At 37.5% G+C, this 23,617-nt stretch overlaps 1 protein-coding gene across 1 annotated transcript in view; it reads left to right on the forward strand.

Annotated features, from left to right (window-relative positions):
* The window catches only part of Prkar2a (protein kinase cAMP-dependent type II regulatory subunit alpha), a 75,825-nt gene that overhangs the window by 37,238 nt on the left and 14,970 nt on the right, over positions 1-23,617 (forward strand). The window contains exons 3-8 of the mRNA XM_076868006.2: positions 1,269-1,321; positions 4,389-4,472; positions 10,512-10,618; positions 15,303-15,456; positions 19,092-19,193; positions 19,339-19,413. Coding sequence (XP_076724121.1) covers positions 1,269-1,321; positions 4,389-4,472; positions 10,512-10,618; positions 15,303-15,456; positions 19,092-19,193; positions 19,339-19,413 — 575 coding nt within the window. The remainder of the gene's footprint in view (positions 1-1,268; positions 1,322-4,388; positions 4,473-10,511; positions 10,619-15,302; positions 15,457-19,091; positions 19,194-19,338; positions 19,414-23,617) is intronic.

Below are 23,617 nucleotides of genomic sequence, written 5' to 3' on the forward strand. Positions count from 1 at the left end.
TTCTTTTTATTCCATATTTGTACTCCTGTCCAATATAAAACATCAGTGTGTTAGTAGAGTTTTAGAATTATTATTCCATTACTAATCACAGTTCTTTTTTAAGGTTGGAATATATTCTTCTGAAGGTGGATGGTTCAATCCCCAGTACTGACAAAAAAAAAAAAAAATTTGTGAGACATGATATCATAGATCTGTACTCCTAGCTTACTCAGAAAGCCAAAGCTGGAGGATTGCTTGAATTCAGGAGTTTTAAAGTTATACCTGCACATAATTACTCTGAAGTATTTTAATTCATTTTTTTGAGTAATTACCTTTGTTTCTCTTGTGTTTATAGTACATATATATTATATTTATGTTTTTTTTAAGTCTCTGTTTCATAACTTAGCATAGATAGCACCTTCTTATTTGTACTTGCACTACCATAAGATTTAGCAGGTGATATATTTGTCATTTCTTGTTGTGTCTCAGGACAAAACACTCAGGGTCACTCCAGGTGATCTGGGCTACACGAAATAATCACACAGAGACAGAGGAATCCTTTATTCTTTGGGTCCTGTGAAGGCTTCTCTGACCTTAGGGAGAGAGCACAAGCGAGCGAGCGTGAGCGAGCACGGGAACAAGAGCGAGGGAGCACGTGGTGCACATGCTGAGCCTTTTATTGGGGAGAAAATGAGGCAAGGGGTCAAGTTTCAGGGGGTTGAATTTAGCTTGTTGATGTCTGCTGTCACCAGACTGACATCTAGGGAAGCCTTGCCCATCTCATGAGCTGTGTGGGGATCATGGCAGAACAAGTGAAAAGACCAGAGCAAAGCCTAACCAAACAGAGGGGCAACGTGGGCTCAATGCCCATAGTTCACACACAGCCCATGGCTGGCTTTTGCCACATCTCCACATTCTAATCACTCAAGGCTAAGGGGCACTCGGTTCCTATGTGACAGCTCCTGACAGTCTCTCTCCTGTTTTCTTTTCTTTCTTTCTTTATTTATTTATTTTTAGACCTTTTTTATGCTTTTTATTTTTTTTTCTTTAATTTTTATTGTTGGTTGTTCAAAACTCTCTCCTATTTTCTATCATCATTCTCTAGAGAGTTGGATTTTTAATACCCAAGGGAATACCTAACAGTAGTAGGTACTTAATATATATATTAATTGAAAGAGGGAATTTAAAATAATCATTAGAACTTTAGAAAACAGTGAATAAAAAGAAATTGTGTACATTTCCTATTTTTCCTAAAGTCATGCATCTCTGTTTCTTCTCTCCAATTTTAGTCTGTGCAGAGACCTATAACCCTGATGAGGAAGAGGAAGATACTGATCCAAGGGTAAGGACTAAAGCAAAAGTTTTGTAGAATTGTTGTATTTTTCACTATCTCCTTTCTTTTACATACCAAAATTTAATCATACTGGGGCTGGGGTTGGCTCAGTGGTGGAGCTCTTGCCTAGTATATGTGAGGCACTGGGTTTGATCCTCAGCACCACATAAAATAAATAAAATAAAGGTATGGTGTCCACGTACAACTAAAAAGATATTTTTTTAAAAAAAATTTAATCATACTGATGATTAAAATAAATATAAATTAAAAAGCTCTATAATAAGATGTCATTTTTAAAATTTTTTAAATTTAAGTTTTATCTTTTTTGGTGCTGGGGATTGAACCCAGGGATACTTTAAACACTCAGCTACATTCTCACTTTTTTTTATTTTGAAATGGGGCCTCACTACTTGCCAAGGCTGGCCTTGAACTTTTGATCCTTCTGCCTCAGCCTCCTGAGTATGTGGGATTACAGGTAATGGTGCCACATGCCTGGCACCATTTTTTATCTAGCAGATTGAAAGCAGCACTGTTTAAGGGTGTGATGAGGAGTACCTAGCTGTAGCTGTCAGAAATCTTAAACATGATGAAACCAACTGATTCAACTATTAACCCAAAGGGGAATTTAGCCCTAATAAACAGTTAAATCTTTTCTAAGAATATACAAATGGAGACCATTACAGTGTTGTAATAGTGAAAAATGGAAACAAGCTAAATGACCTTAAATAAAGGAATACCAGGGATTAAACTATGTTAAATTCAAGTCAACAGAATCTGCAGCCATTGAAAATGATTATATAGGGCAGGATAATGGCATAGAATATATGTTTGTATGAGGTACATTTTAGAATATTTTATAACATAAAAATTTAAATATATTTATCTGTTTATGTATTTGTTTTTATGTATATACAGATAATTAAAGACACTTTAATGTTTTATCATTTATACTTTAAAATGGGTAACCTTGAAAGATTTTTGAAGTATTCTAATGATAAAATGCTACCATCATGTAATTACACATTTAGAATAAATTGATAAATTTTAATATTCTGGATACTATAAAATTCTTAATGTTTTTAAAAATTAAGACACATTTTTTCAACTTAAATATTACATATTTAAAATAATGGCATTTCTGTCAGATTAAATGGTATACTTTTTTAGAGTGAAGATATTGCTTTGAGGGAACTTGATAGGTATCTCAATTATAATACCAGTGTAAGGTAGTAATTATTTCTTTTTAGTTCAGGAAGCATTCATTATCTATAATAATAATGAAAATAATAGTGTTTTGACCACCTATTATGAATGCAAATTATCATTTGTTTAATCCTTATGACAGTTAAATCCTTAATTGTTATTTAATCCTTATGACAACTTTAATTTGCAGATACCACTACTCCTGCTAATAATAAATTGTTAATACTTTAGCTTATACAGCCATTGTTTACTTACCATCTTTACTTAGATGTCAATAGACAATTTAATAAGAACTCCTGATTTCCCTTTAAATATTCTTTTCCTCCCCCAGCCTTTCCCTGTTTTCATTTATACCAGCTCCAGTGTTCATTTGCTTTGGCCGGAAACTTGAGAGTCCCCTTCAGTTTACTTCTTTTTTTTCCCCCACATCCAATTTTTCAATAAATCCCATGTCTTCAGAGCATATTGTGTACTTCTTAGCACCTCCATGGCTACCACCTTGGTTCAGACCACCACCATCTGGCACTAAGATAGACACTCTGGCTTCCTGGCTTCCATTCTAATCTTTTTTCAGACTTTTCTTCATTTAGCATCCAGTATGTATCTTTAAAAACAGTCAGATTTCCTCCTCAGTCATTATCCTCAAATCACTCCCATGGTGCTAGAGAAAATTCCAGTTTCTCTATGATTTACCATGACCTCTGATTTGAGCATCTTTCTCTCCCCAACCCCCCAGCCCAGTCTCTTGATTTTTCCCTCTTACTCTGCATCAATCACATCTATCTCTTAGTTATTTTTTGAATTTGATATTCAGTCTCCCATTGTAAAACCTTGATTTTACTTGCTCTTCTTACAGAGCATGACTTACTCCCTCAGGTTGTACTCATTTCCTTGAGATATGTACACATTGTCACCTGAATGAGGCCTAACTTGTGGCTTCCCCCATCCCCATCCCCTTCATACTTCTTATCTCCCTTGCCTTAATATTCTCTAACATATTTATATACTCATTAAATGTAAAGGTAGGTATTTTTGTCTATGAGTTCACTGCTGTGTGACAAGAGTTAGGATGGTACTTGGCACTGAGTCTGTGATCAGTATTTTTTTTAAATTTTAATATTTATTTTTTAGTTTTCGGCGGACACAACATGTTTCTTTGTATGTGGTGCTGAGGATTGAACCTGGGCTGCACGCGTGCCAGGCGAGCGTGCTACCTCTTGAGCCACATCCCCAGCCCTGTACTCAGTATTTTTTGAATGAACAAATTTATAACCCTTTGCTTTATATATGAAGACCTTGAGACTCCTTAGGGATAGTTTACTTGCTGCCAGTCACACAGCCATCAGATAGCTCCAGGGTCATGCTCGTCACCCTTGTATAACATTGCTCCTTCACATTCAGGATATTACTTGGTATTTGTGTAGAATTAAAATTATAGAAAACATGCTTTTAGTTTTTCCTACTTTAAAAAATACATATATATTGGGCTGGGGATGTGGCTCAAGCAGTAGCACGCTCGCCTGGCATGTGTGCGGCCCGGGTTCGATCTTCAGCACCACATACAAACAAAGATGCTGTGTCCGCCGAAAACTAAAAAATAAATATTAAAAAAGTAAATAAATAAATAAAAATTAAAAATATATACATATATATATATATATATGTTTATGGACACAATGCCTTTATTTATTTTTATGTTGTGCTAAGGATTGAACCCAGTGTATCACATATGCTAGGCAAACACTCTACCACTGAGCTACAACTCCAATCCCAAATTTTTCCTACTTTTTAAGAGAAAGAGATATATCACTTTTTAAGCAGGTAAGTTTTAAATGGAATAAACTATTTTCCCTGACTTTATTTGGTTTGGCAGGTGATTCATCCTAAAACTGATGAACAGAGATCCAGACTTCAGGAAGCTTGTAAAGATATTCTTCTTTTCAAAAATCTTGATCAGGTAATAATGATTTTAAAAATATTTTTGTTATAATTACTTTTTAGTTTTTTTCCTATTAATCATTTAAAAAATGTTTGTAGCATTTTAGTCATAGTTGTATGAAACATGAAATCTTAGATTCATTTTACTTAACAAATATTTTATTGTGTTGACCACCATAATGTGAACATGATTTTTCACATGACTTTTAATATTTTTCTGATCTGCTTCAACACTTCCTCAAAGATAATGCTGGTAATATAAGGATCATGTGATTTAGTTGTGTTGCCAGAAAATGCTCTGGTCTGCGTGATTCTGGCCTGGCTTGGTTTGGAGGGTCTGAATTTATGCTGCAAATGGATTCATTTGTCCAAAGATGCTCTTTTGTAATTTTCTTCATAAGGTAACATGTTAACCCACCAGAATTATGTGATTATTTTTCATACCTCAGATATTGGGCTCCTGCTTCTTGGTGAAGACCTTAGACATAAAGAACTTCTTGCAAGTCATGTATGTCTTAGAATCTGTGGTGTAGCCTGTTCTTCTCTTGGTGGTAGAGATAGAGAACAAGGACTGCCTCCTAAGGATAGGCATCCGAGTGCAGGTGGCTTGTAAACAACAGAAATTTATTTCTTACAGTTCTGGAGACTGGGATATGTAAAATAAAAATAACAGCAGATTCTGTCTCTGAAAGACCTACTTCAAGGTTTGTGGGTGGTCACCTTCTCTCTGTATCCTCACATGGTAGAAAAAAGGAGGGAACTTGCAAGGGTCTTTTTTATAAGAGAATTAATCTCATTCACTAGGAGACCCTACCTCCTTAATACTATTATGATGGGAATTAGGTTTTTTTTTTTTTTTTTTTTTTTTTTAGAGAGAGAGAGAGAGAATTTTAATATTTATTTTTTTTTAGTTTTTGGCGGACACAATCTCTTTGTTTGTATGTGGTGCTGAGGATCGAACCCGGGCCGCACACATGCCAGGCGAGCGCGCTACCGCTTGAGCCACATCCCCAGCCCGGGAATTAGGTTTTAACGTGAATTTGAGAAGAACATATATCTTTTGCCTATAGCAATAGGGAATCTTCAGAGTTTCTATTTCCCTACTCTGAAAGCCATATGCTAAAGCTATATTCTTCTTCTTGCTTGAATGAAACTCCTTTATGTATATGTGCCAGATTTTCTTTCATTCTTCTTATGCTTAAGTGAAACCCCATTATGTATATATCCCATATTTCATTCATCCATTGACTGGCAACTAGGCTGGTTCCATTATTCAGCTACTGTGAATTGTGCTGCTGTAAACATGGGTATGAATGCATTGCTATAGTATGATGACTTTAATTATTTGTGATAAATATGAGAAGTGGTATAGTTAGGTCATGTGGTAGTTCCATTTCTAGCCTTTTGAGGAATGTACAAACTGATTTCCATAGTGGTTAAACTAATTTATAATCCCCCCAACAATGTAAAAGTGCTCCTTACCCCCCACGTTTTCTTCAGTATTGAATACACTTGTCTTAAGTGTGCTTTGAAATTTGACAAATGCATATGCAGGTATTAAGATATAGAACATTACCACCATCCCATGCCTTTTTTTAAAAATATTTTTTTAATTGTTGATAGACCTTTATTTTACTCATTTACTTATACATGGTGCTGAGAATCGAACCCAGTGCCTCATACATATCAGGCAAGTGCTCTACCACTGAGCCACAATCCCAGCCCCCATCCCATGCCTCTTTTTTTTTTTTAAAAAAAAAAAGAGAGAGAGGGAATTTTTTAATATTTATTTTTTAGTTTTCGGTGGACACAACATCTTTATTTTATTTGTATGTGGTGCTGAGGATTGAACCCAGCGCCCTGCGCATGCCAGGTGAGCACGTTACCCGCTTTAGCCATAGACCCCATCCCATGCCTCTTAATGATTATTTCTTATCTCCCTCCTGCAGAGGCAACTACTGTTTTGATTTATTGCCTAATAAACTAGATTGCCTGTTCTAGAATTTTATATAAATGGGATTATATATTTGGGCATGGTGGTGTATGCCTATAATCCCAGCAATTTAAGCTGGGAGAACCACAAATTCAAGGCGAGCCCCTGTTTCAAAATAAAAAGTAAAAAAGGCAAGGGATGTAACTTGATGGTAGAACACTCTGGGTTTAACCCCAGTATTGAATTTTAAAAGCCTGGGGTAGGGGGATGCAGTATGTACTCTTTTGCATGAAATTTCTTTTTCATTCAATATTGGGGATAAAACCCAGATCTTTTTGTATGCTAAGCAAATGCTCTTAATACTAAGCTACATCCCCAACTCTGTATGAAGTTGCATAATATTTCTGTGGTTTATTCATATTCTTGTATATATCAGTAATTCATTTCTTCGGCCTCTTCCTCCTCTTCCTCTAGTTCTCTTCCTCCTCTCTCGTTCTCCTTCTCTCTCTCTTTTGGTCGCTCTCTCATTCTTCCTCTTGTTTTTTTTTTTGTTTTTGTTTTTAATTGAACTCAGGGGTGCCTAACCACTGAGCAACATCCCCAGCTCTGTGTGTATATGTGTGTGTGTGTATTTATATATATATGTGTGTATATATATATATATGTATGTATGTATGTATATATATATATATTTAATTTAGAGACAGTCTCGCTGAGTTGCTTAGGACCTCACTCAATTACTGGGGCTGGCTTTAAACTCGGTATTCTACTACCTCAATCTCCAGATGGGCACCACTGCAACCAGCTCCTCCTCCCTTTTTTAATTTTTACTTTTTATTTTGAACAAGTTGTAGACTTACAAAAAAAAAAGTTTGAAAAATAGTATGTATCTCTATAAGGGAATAAGTCATCGCTCATCCAGTATCTCAACAACATTACTGTCTTACATAGTCATAGTATAGTTATCAAAATCAAGAAATTGGAGCTGGGGTTGTGGCATAGTAATAGAGCATTTGCCTAGCATGTGCAAAAAAACCAAGGAATTGACATCATTACAGTAGTATAAGTTAAAAATCACCTTGTTCAAATTGGTTTTCTCACTAATTGTGCTCCTTCTCTTTTGTGTGTGTGTGGTTCTGGAGATTGAACCAGGGCCTTCCCATGCTAGGTAAGTGCTCTGCTGAGCCATATCTCAGCCCTTTTTATTTTAAGATAGAGTATTACTAAGTTGTCGGGCTGGCCTCAAACTTGTGATCCTCCTTAGCCTCCTATGTAGCTGGAATTACAGTTGTGCACCACTATGCTCAGCCTCACTAGTGCATTTCTTCTAAAGGTCTAATCCAGAATACCACGTTGCATTTGGTTGTTATTTCTTCTTAGTTTCCTCCAATCTGGGACAGTTTTCATTCCTTTCTTTTTTTTTTTTTTTTTTTTTTTTTTTGTATCAGGGTGCTCTACCACTGAGCAACATCCACAGCCATTTTTTTTTTTTTTTAATCTTTTTTTTTGTTTTGAGACAGGGCCTTGCTGTGTTGCTGCTTAGGGCCTCACTAAGTTGCCAAGTTAGCCTTCGTCAAACTTGTGATCCTCCTGCTTCAGCCTTTTAAGTCACTAGAATTACAGACATGCACCATCATACCAACTCTCCCCAGCCCTTTAAAAAAAAATAAAAATAAAACAGATACAACACTTTTTTATACCTTTATTTTATTTATTCATTTTTATGTGGTGCTAAGGATCGAACCCATTGCCTTGCACATGCTAGGCAAGCGCTGCACCACTGAGCCACAACCATAGCCCCTATCCCTAGCCCTTTTTTAAAATTTTTTATTTTGTAACTCCGCATCATTTACAAGAATGGGAAGTTATGTTTCATATATGGGTAATATGTTGAAATATAGTCTACTATCATGTATAACTAAAAAGGACAAATAAAAAGGTTTTTAAAATAAAAATAAAAAGGTTTTTAAAATAAAATAAAACCTTTTTATTTTGAGACAATGTATCACTGAGTTGTCCAGGCAGGCTAGCATTGAACTTGCAATCCTTTTGTCTTGGCCTTCCAAGTAACTGGGGTTACAGGTACACCACCATGCCTGGATTGTTTTGTTTTTCAGTCTTGAATCACATATTGCAATTGGTTGTTGTAGTATCATTTTACCCCCTCTAACCTAGAATGCTCCCCTGTCCCCCTGTATTCCCATATCTTGTGACACTGATTTTTTTGAAGAGTCTAGACTAGAAGAAGAAAAGTTAGAAGCAGCTTCTAAGAGATAACCCATAAGCCAGGTATAGATGTATGTTTGATCTGTATTATACATGAAAATTTATATTTATGACAGTATTTTTCTGCATTTTTTTAAACTTGCCAGTATTTAAATAGGAGATTTCAAGCAACACTGGACCCACGTTCCACACGAATGTATGAGTATTAAGCCGTCCTTTTTAGTATTTTCAGCTTTTATGGTATTCAGCACATGAAACATGCTAGGCGAGTAAGTGTTCTACTGCTGAGCCACAACCCCAGCCCCTCTTCCTTCCTTCCTTCCTTCCTTCCTTCTTTCCTTTCCTTTCCTTTCCTTTCCTTTCCTTCCCTCCCTCCTTCCCTTCCTTCCTTCCTTCTTTCCTTCCTTCCTTCCTTCCTAAAGATGCCTTTTGGTCATATTATTTTAGGTAGCACATCACTCTGACAGAAGATTAAATAACATGGAATTATTCAGCAATAAAAATTATTTCTTTGCCAGGTCCTCAATCTACATTGTCCCTAAATAAAGTCTCTTTGAGTTGAAGCTAGTATTTAGTGTCCCCTAAATACAGAGGAATGCTGGCCCAAAATTGAGACTACTCTATTTTGTTAGGTCGGTCTTTCTTTCTCTCCCTCCCTTCTTCCTTCCTTTCTTTTTTTAATATTTTTTTTTTAGTTGTTGATGGACTTTTCTTTTATTTATTTATATGTTGTGCTGAGAATTGAACCCAGTGCCTCACACATGCTAGGCAAGTGTTCTATCACTGAATCATGACCCCAGCACTCTTTTTTTTTTTTTAAACATTTTTTAGTTGTAGTTGGACACAATACCTTTATTTTTTTTTATTTATTTTTATGTGGTGCTGAGGATTGAACCCAGCATCTCGCACGTGCTAGGCGAGTGTTCTACCGCTGAGCCACAACCCCAGCCCCTCTTCCTTCCTTCCTTCCTTCCTTTCCTTTCCTTTCCTTTCCTTTCTTCCTTCCTTTCCTTTCTTTCTTCCTTTCCTTTCTTCCTTCCCTCCCTCTCTCTCCCCCCACCTCTTTTTCTTTCTTTCTTTTTCTGTTTCCTTTTTTTTTTTTGTAGGGCTGGGGGTCAAATCCAAGACCTCAGGCATGCTACCACTGAATTACATCATAGCAAAAGCTCTCTTGCTATGATGTAATAGTATTTTTTATTACATTTATTAGCATAGTTATCTTCTTGTGGCGGGTAATATTGGTAAGTAATTATATATTATGGATATATGAAGCAATAATCCCATTATTAAGTACTTGTTGTATGGTAAATACTTCCCCCAGATTTTTCTCCTTTAATTATAAAAATTGATGATCTAGCAACTTTATTATTTTGAAATTTTATTATTTTATAAATGAAGAACCTGAAGTTCAGAGAGATTAATGGTGTACTGGACTACTCAGAGGCAGTGTACTACTCCACAAAATAACCTCCAAGGCTATCACAGCTCTTTAGATTTGATGATTCTGTTAATGTCAACACCTGTAAGAAGGTGGCAGTACGTGGCTTTATACATGATACTCTGGAGCCATGAAGGCAGGTGAGTCATGTAGCTACAACTGGGATAACAGGGACCATGATCTACATAATCTATTTTTGTGTAAGTTGTAGAAAGCTTTTTCAAAACAATACTCCTCAGAAAAGTTGGTAATTGTGCTACCTACTGAGGTACCTGGAGTTACAAAGCTGAATAATCCTAGAATAACAGTTGTTTGCAAAAGTTCTTAGAGTTCTGCATAACTTTGGGGAATAGATTCTTTTGGGAACTTCTGTTATATAGAAGATAAATTGAGATAGCTGTGGCCATTATGTTTTTTAGCAAATGTAAAAGCCACTTTTTCTCTTTGTATGTACCCTGTAGGAACAGCTTTCTGAAGTACTCGATGCCATGTTTGAAAGGATAGTCAAAGTTGATGAACATGTCATTGACCAAGGAGATGATGGAGACAACTTTTATGTCATAGAAAGGTAGGAGATAGAGCTTTGCAATTGTATTGCCAGACTTAGGTGGGTTTATGACTCAGGGAAATACTTTACTCTGTGCTGTGTCCATGCAGAGAGGCTTAGCAGCGGGTGAGCAAGCTTCCCAAAGCCTTATGAAGGGTCACAGCCTGCCCCTCTCCATTGCTGTCTTGAGTCCTCAGAGCAACCTATATGTGGGGAGCAACCATTTATAGTAGGAGTTTGACAAAGAATGCCTGATGTGCTTTATTATGTATATATCATTAGTCAGTATTAAGGTAAATTGATTTCCTTAAAGAATAGCCAGGATGCTATATTATCATTTGGATCTCTGAATTTCAACCTGATTTTACACATGAATACACTACCTTGACCTCCATTCCTCTAGCCCATTTTGGCTTTGTTCTAAAGGAATAGAGGTAAGCTATACTGTGAAAAATTAAATATCTGAATTTGATCCACCCACCTTATTGTGTCTTAGCCTCTTGAGTTGACAATATTCTCTTGTAGTGTGGTAGGGTTCCTTCTGACTTCCTCTCAGTCCTGAAAGGAGCACCTTCACCAGAGTCTAAGGTAATAAGATGCTCTTTCACCCAATATCATCTGTTAATCTTTTGGGAAAAAAATTTTTGAAGTAATTTCAGAGTTACAGAAAGCTTGTACACATAGTACAGAAAATTCTTATTAATATGGGTCCCCCAAGTTAATGTTCTACTATATTTGCTTTATCAAATTGTTGAGAGTAAGGTGCAGATATCATGAATGCTCTTTATCTCCAAGTACTTCAATTTGCATTTCCTTAAAATGACATTTTCTTATGCACAGAACAGTTAAAACACTCAGATAATTGTATACTACTGCATCGAATTGTTTAATGTACAGATTTTATTCTAAATTTCCAATTATTTCCCTGATTATTGAGTCCATTTTCTTGTTTGTTCTTTTTTTTTTTTGGCTTTTTTGATTTCCATCAAGTACCTGTGGTACGTTCAGTTGACCCCTTCTTCTCAAACCTTTGCTTGTTAAGGTTTTTGAACAGAAAATGCTCTCACTTCCTATTGGCTCTTGATTCCTGTGATTATTATAGTTAAAAGGAAATGTTTTTACATAAACAGTAAAGATAATATACCTTTTCAAAGAAAAGACCTTTTACCTATTATGTTTAATCCTTCCTATATAGAAATGCTGATAATAATGAAAGAATAATTTTTAGTTATCTCCATGTCCAGAAGTCACCTTACACCTTCTGTGTATTTCTCACCAAAATAGATTTCCCAGCAGGCTTTTACAATCTGAAAAATAAGTACCTATCTGCAGGCATCCACAGCTTAAAGTCTGAAATGCCTATTGACAAAGGAAATGATTCATTATACATTTAAATGGGATTTGATGATTCTGTTAATGTCAACACCTGTAGGAATCCTTTATATGTAGTGAAAGTGGAAGATTATCATTCAAGTAAAAAGATACAGTTCTGATCTCAAAAAGCTTATTCTAGTTAGGGAGACAGACCCTTAAATAGATGATTATTATGTAAATGCTGGTAAAATGGTGATAAAATGTGTCCCATTATTTAAAGAAGTATTTGGAGATGTCGGGAGATGCCCTCTATAGTACTTCTGTCTGAATTGGTTTGTCTTCCCTGAAGTTAAGTTTCTAGTGTCTTTTAGAAGAGAGACTAAAAACACTTCATTGAAGTTATTCTTAATTTCATGTTTCTCATTTATGACCTTATAACTTGCCTTGTATACCAAGCCTACTATATGTCAGGTTCTCTGTTGAGTACATTTGGTACCATATAATTGATTGAGTGGCTTGGTTTTATTCTCTGCTTTGCATATAATAAGTGATATTTATTTTTAAAAAGTGATATCTTTTTATAGACAATTTTTTTGTTTTGTTTTATGGTACTAGGTGTTGAACCCAGAAGTACTTTATCACTCACCTATATCCCCAGTCCTTTTTATTTTTTATTTTAAGGCAGGGTCTCACTAAGTTTCTTAGAGCCCCACTGAATTGCAGAGGCTGTCCTCACGCTTGTGATTCTTCTGCCTCAGCCTCCTGAGCTTCTGGAATTATAGGTGTGCACCATTATAGTTTTTTAAAATAAATGAAATGAAAATAGTCTAGAAATAATTTAGCAATAATCTCATTGTCAGAATGTATCCCTCCATTGTTTATTCCATGCTTTACTGTAGAGATCAGATGCCTGAACCAAAACTGGGTTCAGACAATAAAGACTGTTGATGCTGCATATCCACTAAAAGAGTATAAAAGTCTTGTTATTCATATAACAAAGCTTTTTGAGGATAGCAGGGTAGGTTCCTAAGCAGGACCCAAAATGCCTTGTATACCAGGCCTACTATAGGTCAGGTTCTATAGGGAGAGGTGACTTCCTTGGGATTTTATGGTTGTTACAAAGTAGGGATAGGGTTAGGGTACTTTTTCACATAAGATGGCATATTGTTTGAGCTCCCCATCAGTACCAGTGGAGGGAGCACACAGGTACTTTTATCACCTTGCCCAGATGTTGGACGGAAAAGAAAAGGGTGAATGATAGAGTTTGAAACTATCAAAAACTAAGTATCAAAATTGGAGTTTAGCCGGGTGCTTTGGTACACGCCTGTAATCCCAGTAGCTCAGGATGCTGAAACAGGGAGGATTGTGAGTTCAAAGCCAGCCTCAGCAATGGCAACGTACTAAGCAACTCAGTGAGACCCTGTCTCTAAATAAATACAAAATAGGGCTGGAGATGTGATTCAGTGGTTGAGTGTCCTTGAATTTGATCCCCAGTACCCAAAAACAAAAAAATAAAAATAAAATGGAGTCTCTATTACATTAACACATTTTTACATTAGGTCATACATTATGTAATCTAATCTTTAAAGTCTATTTTAAGCATTTTGTGGAATGTATTATTATTCTATCCTGAAGAATAAGGATAAGAAGGATGTCTACACTCACCACTTCCAGTCAGTATTGCACCAGAGGTCTTAACCAGTGCAAAAAGCAAAGTAAAGTGTCGCGTTGCTTATGACTAAAACACTCAGGGTCACTCCAGGGGAACTGGGCTGCACGAAATAACCACACAAGAGACAGAAATACCTTTATCTTTGTGGGTGCTGTGACAGCTCCTCTGACCTTAAGGGTCCTCAGAAAGAGAGAGAGCATGTGCTGACCCCTTTTATTGAGGAGAAGCCATTCAAAAGAGGCAGGGGTTAAGTTTCAAGGGGCTGAGTCTAGTTTCATGATATCTGCTGTCAGCAGGTTGAGGGCCACACCCAAGGGCAGAGTAAGAGAAGGGGACATATAAAGGGTGTTTCCTTGGAGCATTCTATCCCTAACAGAGCAAGGGGTAATATCACAAAGGAACAGGTGAGCGTAGCTCGACCCATGGGGCTGCAGGAAGGCACGCTTACGCATGAAGACACATTTGGTTGCATTATTTCTACCTCAAGATCGGGGCTACCGTCTTCAGCAACTTAAGAGTAGCCAGAATCATGGGAGGATGACCGACAGTGCCTCAACCGATCAGGAGGGGAAAACGCTGGTCACATGACGTGAAAGCCTACCACAGTAAAGGAAGAAAGGAAAGACATATAGATGGAAAGAATGAAGTAAAATGTGTTTCACTCAGCTTTTTCCACTGCTGCAACTGAAAGACCCAACAGAACAACTGTAGAGGAGGAAGGGTTTATTTTGAGTCTTGTGGTTTCAGAGGTCTCAGTCCATAAGTGGCTGGCTCCATTCCTCTGGACTCAAGGTGAGGTAGGACATTATGGCAGAAGAGTGTGGCAGAGGGAAGCAGCTCACATGGTGATCAGGAAGCAGAGAGAATTCTCCACTTGCCAGATATAAAAATATACCCCAAAGCCATGCCTCCTCCAGCCACACCCTACCATTTTAGTTATCAATCAGTTAATCCCAATCAGGGGGTTAATTCATTGATTGGGTTAGGGCTAAGACTCTCTGGGGTGGGGGTGGGGTTACCAGGGATTGAACTCAGGGGCACTTGACCACTGAGTCACATCCCCAGTCCTATTTTTTTTTTTGTATTTTATTTATTTATTTATTTGTTTATTTATTTATTTATTTTTTAAAGAGAGAGAGAATTTTTTAATATTTATTTTTTAGTTTTCGGCGGACACAACATCTTTGTTTGTATGTGGTGCTGAGGATCGAACTCGGGCCGCATGCATGCCAGGAAAGCGTGCTACTGCTTGAGCCACATCCCCAGCCCTTTTGTATTTTATTTAGAAACTAGGTCTCACTGAATTGCTTAGCACCTTGCTTTTGCTGAGTCTAGCTTTGAACTTGTGATCCTCCTGCCTCAGCCTCCTGAGCCACTGGGATTACAGTTGTGTGTCACCGCACCAGGGGGATTGCAAACCAATCATTTCTCCTCTGAACCTTCTTGCATTGTCTTACACTTGAACTTTTGGGGGACACCTCACATCCAAACCATAACAACATGCAAGTAGCATGATCCTCTATCATGAGAAATCCTAAGAGTGCCACCTAAAATAGGTACTAGTGTTTAGCAGGATTACAGGATACAGTCAAAATGAAAGATCTGTTGCAATTTATACACCAAAAAAATTATGTCGGAAATCCCCTATTAATGTTTTATATTATATGTAAATTCATAATCAGAAGTAATTAATTAAATTGTTTTTTGTCATTCTTCCAGGGGAACTTACGACATTTTAGTGACAAAAGATAATCAAACACGTTCTGTTGGTCAGTATGATAACCGTGGCAGTTTTGGAGAACTAGCTCTGATGTACAACACCCCGAGAGCTGCTACCATTGTCGCCACCTCAGAAGGCTCCCTTTGGGGATTGGTGCGTGAGTGAAATGGTTCCCATTGCATGGCATAGTATTTCTTTTGAGCTTCTTTTATTGCCAACTATCTGAAAGACATAATGAAAGGTTTCATGAAAGTTACTCCAAGTCACAGAGACACGACTACGTCTTATGACCCCATAGTAGTATATAGCTCTTGTTATATTTTGTTTGTTTTTAATCAGACAAGTAGAGAGAGAAGATAATTCTCCATACAAGAAGCAGCCAGGCATGGTGGCTTACGTCTGTAAGTGCCAGCAGCTTGGGGGAGGCTAAGGCAGAAGGATCATGAGTTCAAAGCCAGCCTCAGCAACTTAGGCATTAAGCAACTCAGTGAGACCCTGTTTGTTAATAAAGTATAAGAAAAGGGGGCTGGGCCTGGGACTCATCGGTAACACACTTGCCTGGCATGTGTGAGGCACTGGATTTGATTCTCAGCACCGCATATAAATAAATAAAATAAAGGTTTATCAACAACTAAGAAAAATATATATATATATTTCATTCATATATATGAAAAGGCTGAGGATGTTGCTCAGTGGTTAAGTGCCCCAGTATCACCGCCCCCCCCACAAAAAAATGGGAGAATGAGGCAGGAGGATTGCAAGTTCAAAGCCAGCCTCAGCAAAAGCAAGGTGCTAAGCAACTCCGTGAGACCCTCTCTCTAAATAAAATACAAAACAGGAATGGGGATGTGACTCATTGGTTGAGTGCCCCTGAGTTCTATCCCAGGACCAAAATAAAAAAAAAAGCATCAGCAACAGTAGTAGCTTAGAAAAACAAATGCCATAAAAGTCTTTGTCAGTAGCATTTTCTATCTCCACATGTCCCAGGACCAACTTTTCTTTATGTTTAGCCATTCACTTGTTCCTTGGTCCATGACAATATTCATAGACTTGGATCACTAGAAAGGCTGATGGCCATGTTCTAGTAAAGAGAGCTTTTCCAGAATGTTTTACTCTTAACACTATTGTGATACCTGTCTTCCATTGTACATGACCCATCTTGTTTTCTTCAACATCAAGTTTAAGTCCAAAATCTCTGAACTTTTAAGGGAATATTGATGGGCTGGGGATGTGGCTCAAGCCTGGGATGCGTGCGGCCCAGGTTCGATCCTCAGCACCACATACAAACAAAGATGTTGTGTCCGCCGATAACTAAAATAAAATAAATATTAAAAAATTCTCTCTCTCTCTCTCTCACTCTCACTCTCTCTTTAAAAAAAATAAAAGAATATTGATATCTGTAGTAATTTGTTTCTGTTTAATTTATAAGTAGAATTATATGTATAGCACAGAATTATCAACTTATTTTCTTATTGAAATCACATTTTTAAAATATTTATTTATTTATTTATTTTTAAATACTTTTTTTAAACATATTTCTTTTAGTTGTCAATGGAACTTTATTTTTATTTATTTATATGTGGTGCTGAGAATCGAACCCAGTGCCTCACACATGCCGGGCAAGCACTCTACCACTAAACCACAACCCCAGCCCCTTATTTTTTATTTGTAGGTGGACACACAATATCTTTTTTTTTAATATTTATTTTTTAGTTTTAGGTGGACACAATATCTTTATTTTACATTTATGCGGTGCTGAGGATCGAACCCAGTGCCCCATGCATGCTAGGCAAGCATGCTACCACTGAGCCACAACCCCAGCCCACACAACATCATTTTTTATGTGGTGCTAAGGATCAAACCTGGTGCCTCATGCATGCTAGGAGAGCACTCTACCACTGAGCCACAAACCCAGCCCTGAGATCACATTTTAAAGAAATCAAAGAGCATTTTATTGTGATATTCTGATGTTAAATTAAGAGTGTTGCTGAAGGGTCATGCTGGCACACTTTTATAATCCCAGCAACTTGGGAGGCTGAGACAGGAGGATCACTAGTTCAAAGCCAGCCTCAGCAATAGCAAGGCACTAAGTACAACTCAGTGAGACCCTGTCTCTAAATAAAATACAAAATAGGGCTGGGGATGTGGCTCAGTGGTCGAGTGCCCCTGAATTCAATCCCCAGTACCCCACCACCAAAAAAAAAGAATATTGCCAAGATGGGCCTGGTGGTGGTGCATGACTGTAATCCCAGTGGCTTGGGAGGCTGAGGCAGGAGGATTGCAAATTTGAGGCCGGCCTCAGCAACTTAGGGAGACCCCCAGCTACTTAACAAGACCCTGTCTCAAAACTAAAACATAAAAAGGACTGGGGTATATAGGTCAGTGGTAAAGTGCCTCTGGATTTAATCCCAGTAACAAAAAAAGAAGAAAAGGAAAAAAAGAATAGATCACATACTTCGGGACCCAGTGATTTAAAAACACTCAAATATGGAAGAATAATAAATAGTAGGGGGCGGGGAATTAACTCAGTTTTTAAATGCATCTACTGGCTCAGACTAAGAGGGAATAGTTCCATTCCTTGTTAATCTTCCTTCTTAAAATGAAACAAAAAACAAAAAAACCCAACCAACCAACCAACAACAACAACAACAACAACAAAAAAAAACCCAAACAAACCTCTGGACATAGGAAGGCCCTGAAAGGTAGAAAGAAGAAGGCATTCTCACTAGGGATCTTGGGACTTGAGGAAGGATGTAACAGTGAGTTCCCTAGGTTTCTGTATTTTTCCATATAACTAAGGTAGGCTGCTAGGAAAGCCTACAATCCAGATCTGTCAACAGGTGCAACAGAAATAGCCCCATGAAAACCTGGCACTCTCTAGCCAAAGAATCAGGAAGAGGGTGGCCAGCAGAACAGAAAACTGTTTTTGATAATAGCACCTTACTCCTTCAAATACAAAAAAAAAAAAAAAAAACTGATTATGTCTCCCCATGATACACTGAGCCAAGGAGGAAGTTGGACTACTAGTCATACCCAATTGCAAAGAGGCAAAATGAAAGGGTGCATATTATTACTAGTTGGTACTGTGCTTTCTCTGCTAGGGTAGTGTCAACAGGTCCCACTTGGGAGCTAAATATGTTCTCCCACCTGTACATGTATGGTATACCTAAACAGGGTGAATGGCTACAAAAGAAATTATATAATATCATATCCAAAATATCTAAAGTATACTTGAAAATCACTTGTCATACCAAGAACAAGGAAATTCTCGGCTTCAATGAGAAGAGACAGCAGACTCAACAGATCCAAGTATTTTCTCCCTTTTGTCTTCTCTGGTTTCACCTAGCACATTTCATATGCTGTCTTAAACTATACACTTTTAAAATTTCTTTATATTTTGTATTATCTCTTCACTAAGATTGTAAACTCCTTGAGGTCAGGAACCATTTCATTGTTTTGTTTTTTCCTTTTTTGGAAGGATGACTTTTGACATTGAATTATGACTGTGAACTCACGAATGTTTGATGGAAGTTTTTTGTTTTATGTTCTATGAATGAACCCATGGTTGGCACCCATTGTGCACTAGACAGTAAGCAGCACTTAGGGACTGAGGTTACAGGTCTTTTTCTTCCAGTGATGACTCTGAGATTGAAGTGTCATTTAACACTCAGTTGACATAAACTTATATAGTCCTCTAATATTTTCTGTGGTCTAGTTAACTAAACCATAGGTAACAACCTGTGGTCTGAAACAAGCATATACTAGAATTTTTATGTTCTTTTTTGTAGGATCGGGTGACTTTTAGAAGAATCATAGTGAAAAACAATGCAAAAAAGAGGAAGATGTTTGAATCATTTATTGAGTCTGTGCCACTCCTTAAATCACTAGAGGTAAAGTCTGAATGAAAAACTGTTAAAACTATTGTTATTAGGTTTTTCAAATCATACTATCCTAACCCAGTTCTATCTTGTATAGGTATATGACTTTCAGTTAAGGTCTTTTCCTTATAATTTGTGAGTGTGTCCATTGTTTCAGGTGTCAGAACGAATGAAGATTGTGGATGTGATAGGAGAAAAGATCTATAAGGATGGAGAGCGCATAATCACTCAGGTGAGTTGCAGCCTTGCACAGCTCCTTTCCAGGAAGTCATCATCTGAAGGACTAGTGTAAGATTTCCATGTCCTCCACTGTTGAGAGCTCATGTTACAAGGTACTTGGTCGTGCCTTTTGCAGAGTCCTCTGAAGCTTATTTATGTCTATCTCACCAAATGCAGATCTCTTGCTTCTATTCACTTTTGTTTTTGTTTTGCTGTACCTAGGGATTGAGCCCAGGGGTGTTCTGCCACTGAGCTACATTCCCAGCCCTTTTTATTTTTCACTTTTTGAGACAGGATCTCACTAAGTTACTGAGGCTGGCCATGAATTCACAATCCTCCTGCCTCACCCTCTGGAGTAGGTGGGATTAAAGGCATATACCACTGCATCTAGCTCCATTCAAATGTGCTGGTCTTCTGGGGTTTATTCTTTTGAATGCCTTTTTTTTTTTTTAACTTTATTTTGTTTATTTATTTTTTTATATGGTGCTAAGGATCCAACCCAGTGCCTCACGCATGCGAGGCGAGTATGCTTTACCACTGAGCCACAACCCCAGCTCGTGAATGTCATTTTTATTATGACCCTGAGTAAGCTTCATTCATTGCTATTCAAACCTAGAAAAGATTGGAGGATTGTTCCCTCTGCCTTCTCTACATTTGATACAAGGCATACTCTTGGCTAATGAAACACAAACCAGAGTCCTTGGTCTTCAGTGGTTAATCAGATCTGTAAGATGTCTTTAATCTTTCCTTTATGCCTTTTTTCCTCCCTCATGTTATTTTTTGTATATTGTAAAATTCACCACACAGTGGACTGAACCATTGTAATTAAAAAGTATTTTGTAATAATTATCTTTGCCTACTGTGTTTGCATTTTCAATTATATATAAATAGGATTAGCTTTTCTTAAATAGGATTGGCTTCTCTGTGGTTCTGAAAATGCTTTTCATATCTAGAACTACAATCTAGTAGTAGCCTATAATCTAAGCAGCTTCAGAGGTTGAGACAAGAGGATTGGATTTCAAAGCCAGCCTCAGCAAAAGCAAGGCACTAAGCAACCCTGTCTCTAAATAAAATATAGGGCTGGGGATGTGGCTCAGTGGTTGAGTGCCCCTGAGTTCAATCCCTGCTTCAAAAAAAAAAAAAAAAAAGAATGCAGATACCCTAGAAAGTACTGTGGCTTGTCACATCTCCTGACATACCTTCTGAAAACCTAATGTGAAGGACACAGGCCTGGGACCTTCAGGATGAAATGTGGAGGTCCTTTGAAAACTACTTCAAGTATTTCAGGTTCAGAAGCAAAAGTGGAATGAGGCATGGTGGCATATGCCTGTAATCCCAGTGACTGGGGAGGCTGAGACAGGAGGATTGCAAGTTCGAGGTCAGCCTCAGCAATTTAGTGAGACCTTAAGCAACTTAGCAAGTTGTTTCAAAATAACAAGGACTGAGAATATAGCGCAGTAGTTCAGTGATAAAGTGACCCTGAGAAATGCTAAGTACAAAAAAACCCAGCAGCAGTGGTAAATGTGGCCAGCCAACATCTCCCATTTCTGCTACTAAACTCTCTATTCTTTTTTTTTTTTTTAAGAATTTTTAATATTTATTTTTTAGTTTTCGGTGGACACAACATCTTTGTTTGTATGTGGTGCTGAGGATCGAACCCGGGCCGCATGCATGCCAGGCGAGCGCGCTACCACTTGAGCCACATCCCCAGCCCAAGCTCTCTATTCTTAACACTAGGATATCTACAGTGAAATCCAGTTCAGACCACCGATACCACTGGTCTTTGCCTATATCATTCTCTTGCCCTGAAAGATCTTTCCCAGACTCTGAAATTGTACCTACTCTTTAAACCTGGCTCAAATGGCATTCCTCCATGAAATCATATGAATTGATTCCATTTTTATGTTCACACTCTCCTATGTATGCTTTTCATATCTAGTACTACAAGTTTATCTTAATAAATGTATATAGAATCAAACCAACTTCTAATTAAAAGAATTAAAACAACAATAAGAGTACCTAGAAAACAAAGACATTTAGAGAGGACACTTAAATACTTTTTTTAGTCCTTTATCCCTTCCAGTGGGTGCTTCCTTCTCCCCTTTTAATGATAAGTCTGACTAGTCCTTGCAGTTATGGGGAGGTCAGCTCTACCTACAGGACCGAGGCATGGACCAACCAATCTGAATCGACCCTCCTCCTTGTCAAGCATAGGCATGTCTCCCAACCCAGCAACTTCTGAAAATACCAGTTGCTCTGTATCTGTGTATTAATAGTCCTCTCTCTCTCTCCTTCTCTCTCTCTCTCTCCTTCTCTCTCTCTCTCTCTCTCTCTCTCTCAACCCCCTCCCCCCTTTATTTTTGTGGCACTAGTGATTGAACTCAGGGGTGCTTTACCACTGAGGTACATCTCAGCTCTGTTTCAGCTCTTTTTATTTTTGAGACAGGGTCTCACTAAGTTGCTTAGGGCCTCACTAAGTTGCTGAGACTGGCCTTGAACTATGATCTTCCTGCCTCAACCTCCATTTTGAGTTGAATTTTGTGCAGGCTCTTTTCTACGTGTGGATAACCAGTTTTCCCAGCACCATTTGTTAAAAAGGCTGTCTTTTCTCCAACATATGTTTCTGATTCTTTTGTCAAGGATCAGATGACTGTATCTGGGTGATTTTCTCTGTGTCCTCTGTTGTCTTGGTCTATGTGTCTTATTCCAGCACATTCAGTTTTTGTTAGTGTAGCTCTGTAGTATAATCTGAAGAGACTTAAATGAAGCCTCCAGCATTGCTTGTTTTGGGCCTAGAATGATTTAAGAACAGTTTTTTCTAGTTCTGTGAAGAATATCATTGGTATTTTGAAGGGAATTGTATTGAAGTTGTGTATTGTTTTGGTAGTAAGGCCATTTTTTTTTTTTAAACGTTTGGCTCACTTTTCATAGCACCCTTTTTCTTCCTTCCTTCCTTCCTTCCTTCCTTGCTTGCTTCCTTCCCTTCCTTCCCTTCCTTCCCTTCCCTTCCTTTCCTTCCTTCCCTTCCTTCCCTTCCTTTCCTTTCTTTCCTTTCTTTTGTGGTGCTGAGGATCGAACCCAGGGCCTTGCACATGGGAGACAGTGCTCAACCACTGAGCAACAATTCCAGCCTCAGTAAGGCCATTTTAAAAATATTAATTCTGCCTATTCATAAACACGGAGGTCTTTGCATGTTCTTGTATGTTCGTCAATTTCTTTACTCGGTGTTTTATAGTTTCCTTTGTAGAAGTCTTTCATTTCCTTGGTTAGATTTATTCCTAGGTATTTTCTTTTTTAAAGCTGTTGTAAAATGGATTGTTTTCCTGATTTCTTTCTCAGCAGGTTCATTATTAGTGTACAGGAAGTTATTGATTTTCAAGTTGATTTTGAAACCTATTACTTTAAATTTGTTTATTAGCTCCAGTAGTCGTCTGGTAGAACTTTTTGGATTTCCTAAGTTTGAGATGATATAATTTGCAAAATGTAATAATTTGACTTCCTCCTTAAATATTTTTATCCCTTTTATTTGCTTCTCTTGTCTAATTCTTCTGGCTAGAATTCCTAGTGCTATATTGAATTGAAGTCATGAGAGCAGACATTTTTGTCTTGTTCCAGATTTTAAAGGAAATGCTTTCAGTTTTTCCCCATTAATCATTAACTATGATGTTAGCTTTGGGCTTGTCACATATCACCTTACTGATGTATTTAAGTTCCTTCTGTCTCTTGTCTCTTCAGGTTTTTATCATGAGTGGGTGCTGAATTTGTCAAAGGCTTTTTCTGCACTGATTAAAATGACTATATATTTCTCCTTAATTCTGTCTTATATGATGAATTATATTTATTGATTTGTATATGTTAAACCATTTTTGCATCCCTGGAATGAAATCAACCTGGTCATGCTTAGGGCCTTGTTAAGTTGCTAAGGCTGGCTGTGAACTTGGGATCCTATCTCAGCCTCCAAAGTTGCTGGGATGCCCAGCTGATCTCTGAATTTCTGTGATGTCTGATTCTGTGTTTCTCCTTTCTTATTTCTAATTTTATTAATTTGGTTTTCTCTCTTTTTTTTTTCCTTTGGTTAGTTTGGCTAAGGGTTTATCTAATTTATCTTTTCAAAGAACCAACTCTTTGTATAGTTGATTCTTTGTAATTTTTTTATTCTCTATTTCATTGTTCTGTATTTCGTTGTTCTCAGCTCTGATTCTACTGGTTTTGGAATT

This window comes from Callospermophilus lateralis, chromosome 10 (assembly GCF_048772815.1).
Source record: "Callospermophilus lateralis isolate mCalLat2 chromosome 10, mCalLat2.hap1, whole genome shotgun sequence".
NCBI lineage: Eukaryota > Metazoa > Chordata > Mammalia > Rodentia > Sciuridae > Callospermophilus > Callospermophilus lateralis.